Raw genomic sequence first — 10,180 nt, 5'->3', positions numbered from 1 at the left:
CCACTTCTTTGTGTCTTTTTCAATTTCTTTGAGTAGTGACTCATAATTTTCAGTATACAAGTCTTTCACTTCTTTGGTTAGGTTTACTCCTAGATATTTTATAGTTTTTGTTGCTATAGAGAAAGGAACTGATTTCTGGATTTCAATTTCTTCTAACTTAGTGTTTGCATAGAGGAATGCCACTGACTTTTGAATGTTAATTTTATAGCCTGACACATTACTGTATTGCCTGATGATTTCCAAAAGCTTCTTGCTGGATTCCTTAGGTTTTTCCATGTATACTATCATGTCATCTGCAAATAAGGAGAGTTTGACTTCTTCTCTTCCAATCTGTATGCCTTTAATTCCTTGCTCCTGCCTGATTGCTATGGCAAGAACTTCCAACACTATGTTGAATAGTAATGGTGATAGTGGGCAGCCCTGTCTAGTACCTGATCTGAGTGGTACTAGAGCAGGTGGGGAGCTGGGGGCTCGAACTGGAATCCTTAAGCCGGTTCTTGAGCTTTCTGTTACCTACGCTTAACCTGCTACGTTACCGCCCGACTACCATTTTTAATTTTTTATTTCTTTTGCTTCTAGGGTTATTGCTGGGGCTCGGTGACTGTACTTCGAATCCACTGCTCCTGGAGGCCATTTTTTCCCTTTTGTTGCCCTTGTTTGTTTACCGTTGTTGTCATTATTGTTGTTGTTGACATTGCTGTCGTTGTTGTTGGATAGGACAGAGAGAAATGGAGAGAGGAGGGGTAGACAGAGAGGGGGAGAGAAACATAGACACCTGCAGACCTGCTTTACCGCTTGTGAAGCAACCCCCCCTGTAGGTGGGGAGCCAAGGCTCGAACTGGAATCCCTATGCCAGTCCTTGCACTTTGTGCCACCTGCGCTTAACCCGTTGTGCTACCGCCTGGCCCCCTAAGTAATGGTTTTCTAAAAAGATACCTTAACAAATGAAATAGTTACACCTCTGCTGAGGCTGATAATACATTATAAAGGTCAAAGATCAGGTCAGCACAGCAGCTACACCTATTTTGTGCGCCTCTTCTGTCATATAAGTGAAGCAGCTTTGAACCCTTTCCCCACTGCACTGGAGGAAACTTCATGCTGTGGTATCTTTCTCTTCACTCTGTTTCTTTTTTTTTTATGTTTTTTAAAAATATTTATTTTGTTTATTTATTTATTCCCTTTTGTTGCCCTTATTGTTTTATTGTTGTTGTTGGGTAGGACAGAGAGAAATGGAGAGAGGAGGGGGAGAGAAAGATAGACACCTGCAGACCTGCTTCACCGCTGTGAAAGTGACCCCCTTGCAGGTGGGGAGCCAGGGCTGGAACCGGGATCCTTTATCCGATCCTTGCGCTTTGCGCCACGTGTGCTTAATCCGCTGTGCTACAGCCCGACTCCCCCACTCTGTTTCTATCTATATCTGTAAAAGTTGGTCCAGAACAGTGAAGCCAATAAAAATGAACAAAAAGGGGCCAGGCAGTGGCACACCTGGTTAAGCACACACATTACAGTGCACAAGGACCCAGATTCAAGTCCCTGGTCCCCAACTGCAGGGGGAAAACTACAAAAGTGCTTAAACAAAAGGTGCAGGTGTCTCTGTTTCTCTCTCCCTATCTCCCCATACCTCTCAATTTCTCTCTGTCTCTATCCAATAATAAAAATAAAGAAAACATTTATTTTTAAAAAACAGAGGGCCAGGTAGTAGTGCAGCAGGCTAAGCACACATGGTGCAAAGTGCAAGGACCCCTGTAAAGATCCTGGTTTGAACCTCCAGTTCCCCGCCTGCAAGGTGGGGGGGGGGCTTCACAAACAGTGAAGCAGGTCTCCAAGTGTCTTATCTTTCGCTCCCCCCTCTGCCTTCCCTTTCTCTCTCAATTTCTCTCTGTACTATCCAACAACGACGACAGCAATAACAACAATAATAACAACAACGATAAACAACAAGGGCAACAAAAGGAAAAAATAGCCTCCAGAAGCAGTGAATTCATAGTGCAGGCACTGAGCCCCAGCAATAAACCTGGAGGGAAAAAAAAAAAAAGCAAAGATGAAAAGGAGTAAGAAACCAAATGAGGTGTCTAGGAGGTGGCAAAATGAAAAACCACAGAACTTAAACTTGAGTTTAATCTCCAGTAGTGCGTATGGCAGAACCATGCTCTGGTTTTCTCTCCTCTTTCTTATTAGTAAATACAATCTTGATTTTGTTTTTGCTTGTCACAGATGCTTCATATCTACACATCTAGACTCTTCTCTTTTCCAGATAGAAGGTGAAAGCAATGGAGGACAGATGGTACAATAGTGCTCTACCACTCATGAAGTTTCTCTTTGAATGGTATTCCCATATGGTGACAGAGTGTCAGACTGGAATCCTTGCACATAATAAAGCGTGAGCTCTATTAGGTGAGCCGTCTCCTCACCCCTACAAATAAAATGTGTTAAAAATGTTAAAAGGTGGGGGTCGGGTGGTAGCACAGTGGGTTAAGTGCACATGGCACAAAGCACAAGGACTGGCCTCATGGTTTGAGCCCCGGCTTCAGGCCTGCAGAGGAGTTGCCTCACAGGCGGTGAAGCAGGTCTGCAGTCTCTCCCCCTCTCTGTCTGCCCCTCCTCTCTCCATTTCTCTCTGTCCTATTTAACAATGATCACATCAGTAACAACAACAATGAAACAACAAGGGGAACAAAAGGGGGAAAAAGAATTTAAAAAAACCTAAAAAATGTAAAAAGGATAATAAGTTGATTCAAAAGAAACTGTTAAAATGCAATATGTAAATATAATAAAACAAGAATGGGTTTAGTAAATGCAAAGTTCACACACATCTCTTTTCAATAAGTATATAAGGCATACATATTTATTTTAAGTTTCTGTATGTAGTATGAACTGATATATCTTCTCTCCCAGGTCTTTAATTGAAAGTCAACTTCAAAAAGGAAGAATGTTCACTTACCAAACTAAAGTATCTGTCTTGTCCCACAATTCTTCCATAATCTTTTTTTATTAGAGTTAACTAAGATATGTTATATGTTGTATACTATATATACATTCCTCATTGGAAATTAATCTTGAATGCAGGGAATTTTTGAATGTTGAATTTCATGACTATATTGAAACATTCAATACCATAATTTGAAAAAAAAAAATCTTTGACTTAGTCAAGATTAAACAAACATCCAAGTATGACTAACAAAAAATTGCTTAATAAAAAATAATTTTCATATTTTTATTAGATATTGACTAGTAATAAAAATAGTATTCGTCACTTCACCTCATGCAAATCTGAAAATCCTTTATTCTGTTTATTCTAATCATTTTTATTTATTTATTTATTTAAGAAAGGAGACATTAACAAAACCATAGAATAAGAGGGGTACAATTCCGCACAATTCCCATAACCCGATCTCCACATCCCACCCCCTCCCCTGATAGCCTTCCCATTCTCTATCTCTCTGGGAGGATGGATCCAGGGTCATTGTGGGTTGCAGAGGATGGAAGGTCTGGCTTCTGTAATTGCTTCCCCGCTGAACATGGGTGTTGACTGGTCGATCCATACTCCCAGTCTGTCTCTCTCTTTCCCTAGTAGGGTGGGGCTCTGAGGAGGTGGCGCTCCAGTACACATTGATGGGGTCGTCTGTCCAGGGAAGTCTGGTCAGCATCTGAAACCTGGTGGCTGAAAAGAGAGTTAACATACAAAGCCAAACAAATTGTTGAACAATCATGGACCTGAAGACTGTAATAGTGTTGGGGGTATTCCCTGCATGCTCTTGTGTACTTCTGCTTTCAGGTATATATTTTTCCCCTAGTTTATGGGCACGGGTGAACCTATGCTCTATCTCAGGGGACCGGGACTATATCTAGGTTTGGGGACTTTATTGGGAGTGGAACACCTGGAATGGAGTTAGAGAATACTATGAAAGGAAAGGTCTCACCCGAATGATGAAGCTGAAGGGTTGTCATTCCACACCTGAAGTCTCTGGTCACAGTCTGAAGTGAAGCATGCTGGGGTGGCACTTGTTGTGTTGATTAAGTTGCGATCCGCGGATGCAATATTATTTGATTTGAATTGAGAGCAGCATGCAGAAAAGTGGGCCCCACCCTAAGGTTCCAGGACTGGGGGAAATATAGGCTCTATAGTGGAAATGTGAGGTTCCTGTTGTCTTAGGGTTCAAGAAGACAATGGTTAGTTATTGTTATCATCACATTATTTGGTGATAGGGTTAACTTTGGAAAGTCCCTTTGATAGGGTTTGGGGTATAGTACCCAGCATCTTGTATTATAGCTGTGCTATCAGTTGCTTCTGTTCTCCCTGGTCTAGGCTTTTGGGAGAGAACATATCAAACACAGCCTGTGTATTAAAAAGACTCAGTCTGTGTTTTAAGAAGTTCTAGACATATCATCAGTTTTTCGCCTCTCATATTAATTAAATAGTGGTTTATATAATGTTTACACTTTAATAGGATTGTACATAAACACCACTCCCACCACCAAAAGACTGTGTCCCATCCCCACCACCCACCCCCACCCCCCTACCCTCCACCATGCCAGGAAGCCCAATCATTTTATAGATGCTTGCCAGACAATATCCAAGATACTAACCTGTCCATGTGTCTCTGTGTGTGTGTGACTACTGAAAGACCATTGAGCCTCATACATGCACAATGCCACCACTGAACAACTTGGGGTGATTATTTACATTATTATTTAAAAAAACATTTTAATTTTAAAAAATATTTATTTATTCACTTTTGTTGCCCTTGTTGTAGTTATTATTGTTGTCATTGTTGGATAGGATAGAGAGAAATGGAGAGAGGAGGGAGTTCATCTATTTTGTTACCCTGTTCTGATACTATTTAGCTTGTTCAGCTAGTTGTGTTCTTAGCTCAGCTATTTCAGCTTTCAGCTCTCTAATAACCTTACCTTAATAATTAGTGTTTTCTTCCAGGGTCTCATTGGTTGTTTCTGCATTTCTGATGATAATTCTTTCAAACTCTTTACTCACTCCTGTGATTATTTCCTTAACTAGTGTTTGGATGTTGACCTTATTATTTTGTGCTTCACCCTTTGGGGGTCTTTTAGCTGGACTCTTGTCCTGGTTCATTTCTCAAATATTTCTTCTTGTTGGTTTAGCCATTCTATATAGTATGTTATGAGGTCCCTCTCTCAGTACTTTTCAAAGTACTGATCACTCTTGCCTGGATTGACTTGTGTCTAAGTAAGGTACTTAAAGGGTTCACAGTTGTGGAAATTGACAGTTGTTTCAGTATTATTTTAATCCTTGAGTTGGAGCTCAGTGCCTTAAAAGCCTCTTTTGTTCTTTTTCTTCCCTGTAGGCTATGGGAGCCTGAGTGCTTTTAAATTATAAGTAGGCTGGATTCTTAGCTTAATCACTGGCTCTTGACCAAGAGATAAAGTAGGGTGGGGCAGAGATAATCCAGTGGTTATGCAAAAGACTCTCAACCCCACCACTAGGCCACCAAGGTTTTTACAGGATGAAAACCATGGAGCCACTGGACCAGATGATGAGCACAGAAAACAAAACCTCAGGAAATACTAATAGTGTTGTATATACTGTGCCTAAAATTGTTTGGTGATCTACACTGAAACAGTCTTGCCAATCTGTTTTATTCATAGTGTCTTGATTGCTCCATTGGCTAGATATATATGACACATATGTAGGAAAAATGAAATTGACCAAGATGTGCAAAATCCAGCAGAGAGAAATGGAGCAGCCAACATACTTTGGAGCTCTGACTTTCAGCTCTTTCCAGCAGGAGTTCATGGGGCTGATCATGATGGTCTGGTAGACACTCAAGAGGCAGGTGGTGCCAATGGACACTCCCTTGGTTATTCTGTAAACATAGAAAATAACTTGACAACCTAAGTCACTGATGAAGTGTTTCCACCCCAAAGCTATCATTGTGTTGGGGACGGCTTTGGAGAGAATGAGGAAGAAGTTGGCTAGTGTCAGGTGCATGAGAATCAAATCTGTGTCCCTCATCCTACAACGACTGTGGTAAAGGGAGAGGTAGTGACGAAGAAGAGAGAAATTTCCCAGAATGCCAATGACAGCCTGTGATAGGAAGAGTGATCCTGTTGACAACCCCCAGGGGGATATTCTGGTGTTTATTGTGCTTTCATTGAAGTGACTGTAGCAATCATATTTCACAGCAAAAAAATCTCCTTAAAGATTTGTGACACCAGTGGCTACTTTGATTCCTTGATCCTATGGGGTTACCAAAGGCTTTCAGTGGCAGGAAGAGATAGAGAAATATCTTAGTGAAGATCTTTGAAATGTCAGTCCTAGGATGAATTGATTGAATTAAGCCATGACAAGCCATAGCAAAATAAAAGAAAAGAGAGTCTAACATTTTCAGAAAAGTGTCTAGAATGGTAGCCATATTGAGAAAAAGAAACACTTCAAAAGTTGTCTCCCATCATGTGATCCATCAATACTGAGTAGAATTTTTCTCTACATTTAAAGATAAATGGTGAGTTATTATGGAAACATAAAGGTGATTATTTCTGGGTTCCTTGAATATGGTAGTATTTCATAAGCATCTCAAGATTACTACCAATATGTATGGAAAGACAAATTCAGTTTTTTTAAGGAGGATCTGTTTATAATCAAAGGATACACACACACACACACACACACACAAACACATAGATAGAAAGAAAAAAAAACAGAGGTTGAGGGAATAAAAGTAGATGGAAGGAAGGGAGAATGCTGAGTAAGAGTAAGAGAAGAGAGCAACAGAAATTTTTAGTGTCAGACATGCAGAAATAAAATCTATACAATAATGACAAAATGGAAAAGCATATTATTGGAAACTTCAATTAAAAAGTTTATTCTTTAATTTTATTTATTTTAATTTTATTATCTTTATTTATTTATTGCACAGAGACAAACAGAAATTGAGAGAGGAGGGGGAGACAGAGATAGAAAGAAACAGATATCTGAAGCCCTTATTTATCTCTCAAAAAGCTTTTCCTCTGCTGGTGGGGACTGAGGGCTTGAACTTGTGCATTGTAACATGTTTGCTCAACCAGGTACACCACCAGCCAGCCCCCAGTATAGAAGTTTATAGCATAAGTAACAAGGGTAAATTTGATTTCTTCATTAGGAAAATAGCATCCTGTACCAACTAGAAAGTTAAAATGAAAGATTAAAAAATACCATTTTTAGTTATTTTTTTTCCATAGCTCTACTCAACTCTAGCTTATGGTGGTGTAGGGACTGAAGCTGGGACTTTGGAGCTTCAGGCTTGGGAGTCTTTTTGCATAATAACCATTATGCTATCTACCTCCCAATCCCAATTTTTGACAAGGCCATGAAAAAATGCATGATTGTTATACATATCCTGAATGTGTTAAATTAGTACAATCACTTTCTAAAACTACTTCACTTAGCAATCAAATATTTCCAATACCCCAACAATTTCACTCCTATGAAGATATTCACCAAAGGTAAACATTATCTCTAGGAGGAACCCGACAGAGTTTATGTTTCAGGACTACTCACTGCTCAGGAAAGCACACACACCAAAGCAGCATTCCTGCATATAACAGCATAATGAAAGAATAAATTGACATCACATGATGGCATCTTGTGAGGTGAACATGATAACCACTACACTAGGGAAACCCTGTTCATGATGGCATCTTGTACAGCAATGCTAGTGAACGATGAAGTTTCACAGTAATACAGGAAGTGAATAGAATCCTATGTATGGGGTAGAATGGCCAACACAAAGGGTTCATAGTGCACAAGTCATCCCTGTAAAATACAAAGCAAACAAAAGTGATGCATTTTCTCAAATATAGGAGCAGTTTGAAACCCCTTCACATCTGTTCAGCCCCATCAACATGCACAAAGCCACTTCATTCTCAGTGGTGGTGTCTTAGAGCTCAAGAGGAGTCTCAGAACAACAATATTCAGACCTTGCCCAAGGGGTTGTATACAGGGTTATGGTTTATTAATGCATCTATCTATGAACACAGCACCTGTGAAAGTGGTTGTAATAAATGATATGTAACCTCACAGGGGTTATTTAAAAGTATGGGGACATGATTGTGTGTGTGTGTGTGTGTGTGTGTGTGTGTGTGTATGTGTGTGTGTTAGACCCTGTAGTTGTGTGTCTACAGGTCTACAGGATGGAACTGAAAATCCAGTCATGTGTTCCCTATCATGGGCCCAGCTCAACACTGTGTGCAATGAGTCTGTAATTCTGTCATGAAACCAGCAGAGCACTCCCCCAGATCCTTGGTCCCTTGTCTGATCTTTACTGCTGCCACTGGCAGTCATCTAACCTTCACAGTGGTAAATCCTGGTTTTCAGAGGCTCCAGAATTGGGCATTGGAAGACCCATCTCTTTGAGAGCTTGTACTTTTTTTATGCTTACCAGGAGCTGCTCCAACTGATGATAAAGGTGGAGATGCTATAAAGTAGATCCTTTCAACGAAAAACCTGTCAGCTCTGTGTGAATAAATAAAGAGACTGAAAAATCAAGGAAAAAAAACATTGCTTCATCTTAAAGGCTTCCCTTGATAATTTATGTATCCCTGACTCCTCCTGTCTTAACCCCATTCTGTGAAAGTTACCTTTGTCTTCAGTGCTGCTTTTCTGAGCGGAGGAGAGAAAGCAATCTCTCCATGGTCTTCATGGCTCAGACTTTTGTTGTTGTTTCCCTGGTTATCACTGGGGCTTGGTGCCAGCACTATGAATCCACTGTTCCTGGTGGCCATTTCCCCCCTCTTTTTTTTTTTTTTGATAGTACAGAGAGAGATTGAGAGGGGAGGGGAAGATGGAGAAGGCCAGAGAAAGATAGACACCTGCAGACCTGCTTCACCGCTTGTGGGGACTCTCTGGCAGGTGTGAGCTGGAGACTTGAACATAGTATCATTATGTGGGTCCTAGTGTTTTGTGCTATATGTGCTTAACCTGGTGCACCATCGCCTGTCCTTCTTGACTCAGACTTTTTCATGGAGATGTGATTTCTGTCCCCATCAAGTGCATCCTATGTCCCAAGCTCAATAAAAATATAACAGAAGCATACTCAGATTATTAAAAAGTTCTACCCAGGATGAAATAATACGTTGCATCTCATTCTATATTTTCAGCATTAAAGCATTATAGGTACACTTGTAGCAAAACTGATTTCTTTTTCTTAAATTATCTTTATTTATTTATTGGATAGAAATAGCCAGGCATTGAGAGGAAGTGAGGGATAGAGACAGAGAGAGGTAAGAGACACCTGTAGCACTGCTTTACCACTTCTAAAGCTCTCCCCCTGCAGATAGGGACGGGGGATTGAACCTGAGTCCTTTTGCATTGTAACATGTGCTCTCAATCATGTGCTCCACCACACTGCCCCCACATAACTGATCATTTCATCCATCATTCCTGCATAGTAATCAATAGATAGATTTGATAACTGCAGGGTTTTTTTTTAGAAGATATTTTGGGCAGGGACGAGAGAAATGGAGAGGGAGTGGGGAGGAAGACAGGGAAAAGAGACAACTGCAGCATGTTGACACTTACCCTCCTGCAGTTGGAGTTGGGGTGGGTGTGGTGCACTTGAACTCAGGCCCCTGCTTACTGCCGCATCTGTGCTTTACTCGGTGCATCTCCACCCAGCTATCCTGTAACTTCAGTTCTAAAGCAGCTTAAAATCAGTCTCACTGTCACTGGGATTCTTACTCTAGAATCATCCTTATTCAGAATACACTAAATTACAGTTAAAATTTAAGATGGGTCTGGCATGTGGACCCACCTTCCTTTAGCAGCTCAGCTCAGCTCATCACTGAGGATGCATTTCTCCTCCTCCTGCTCTGGTTTAGCTGGAAGTCTGTCTCTACCCCAGACAGGAGCACTTACTCAGACTGGTTTTCCTTGCAGACTCTTCCTCACAGACAGACACGCAGAGCCGTCAGTGCTCTCCTTCTCGCAGCCAGGATGGGAACTAGGTGAACAGGTCAGGGTGCCAGGTGCATGTGCAGGTGGGCAGCCACAGACCCTGAGATATGGGTTTGTGATCTGTGACCTCATCTCCCCCCAGAATTGCAATTATCACTTCAGCTTTAGTGACAATGACAATGAAGGCTTGGGGAGCTGATGGCTATTTTTAAAAACTTTTTGTCTGTTGCTAATAAGGAAAAAAAAAACAATTAACTTTTTTTTGCCTCCAGG

At 40.9% G+C, this 10,180-nt stretch overlaps 1 protein-coding gene and 1 long non-coding RNA gene across 2 annotated transcripts in view; one reads left to right on the top strand and one right to left on the bottom strand.

Annotated features, from left to right (window-relative positions):
• LOC132536802 (uncharacterized) overlaps window positions 1-10,180 on the top strand; it is a 99,983-nt gene that overhangs the window by 7,603 nt on the left and 82,200 nt on the right. The window lies entirely within an intron of this gene.
• Window positions 5,474-9,618, bottom strand: LOC103127324 (vomeronasal type-1 receptor 4-like). Its single transcript, XM_007538224.2, has 3 exons — window positions 9,533-9,618; window positions 8,394-8,467; window positions 5,474-6,081 (listed from the first exon to the last, which is right to left on the bottom strand). Exons 1-3 carry the CDS (start codon window positions 9,616-9,618, stop codon window positions 5,474-5,476), a joined length of 768 nt encoding a protein of 255 aa, XP_007538286.1.

This window comes from Erinaceus europaeus, chromosome 2 (genome assembly GCF_950295315.1).
Source record: "Erinaceus europaeus chromosome 2, mEriEur2.1, whole genome shotgun sequence".
Classification (NCBI taxonomy): domain Eukaryota; kingdom Metazoa; phylum Chordata; class Mammalia; order Eulipotyphla; family Erinaceidae; genus Erinaceus; species Erinaceus europaeus.
The sequence above is the reverse complement of the archived record's forward strand: the minus strand, read 5'-3'. Positions and strand labels throughout refer to the sequence as shown.

Bases quoted from the DNA above. Each gene is read 5' to 3' on its own strand.
- LOC103127324 (XM_007538224.2), bottom strand. From the start codon at position 9,618: ATGCACCGAGTAAAGCACAGATGCGGCAGTAAGCAGGGGCCTGAGTTC. The intron at 8,468-9,532 runs GTAAGTGTCAAC...TTATTCACACAG, and splicing joins CCAACTCCAACTGCAGGAGG to AGCTGACAGGTTTTTCGTTG. The intron at 6,082-8,393 runs GTAAGCATAAAA...GGTTGTCAACAG, and splicing joins ATCAGTTGGAGCAGCTCCTG to GATCACTCTTCCTATCACAG.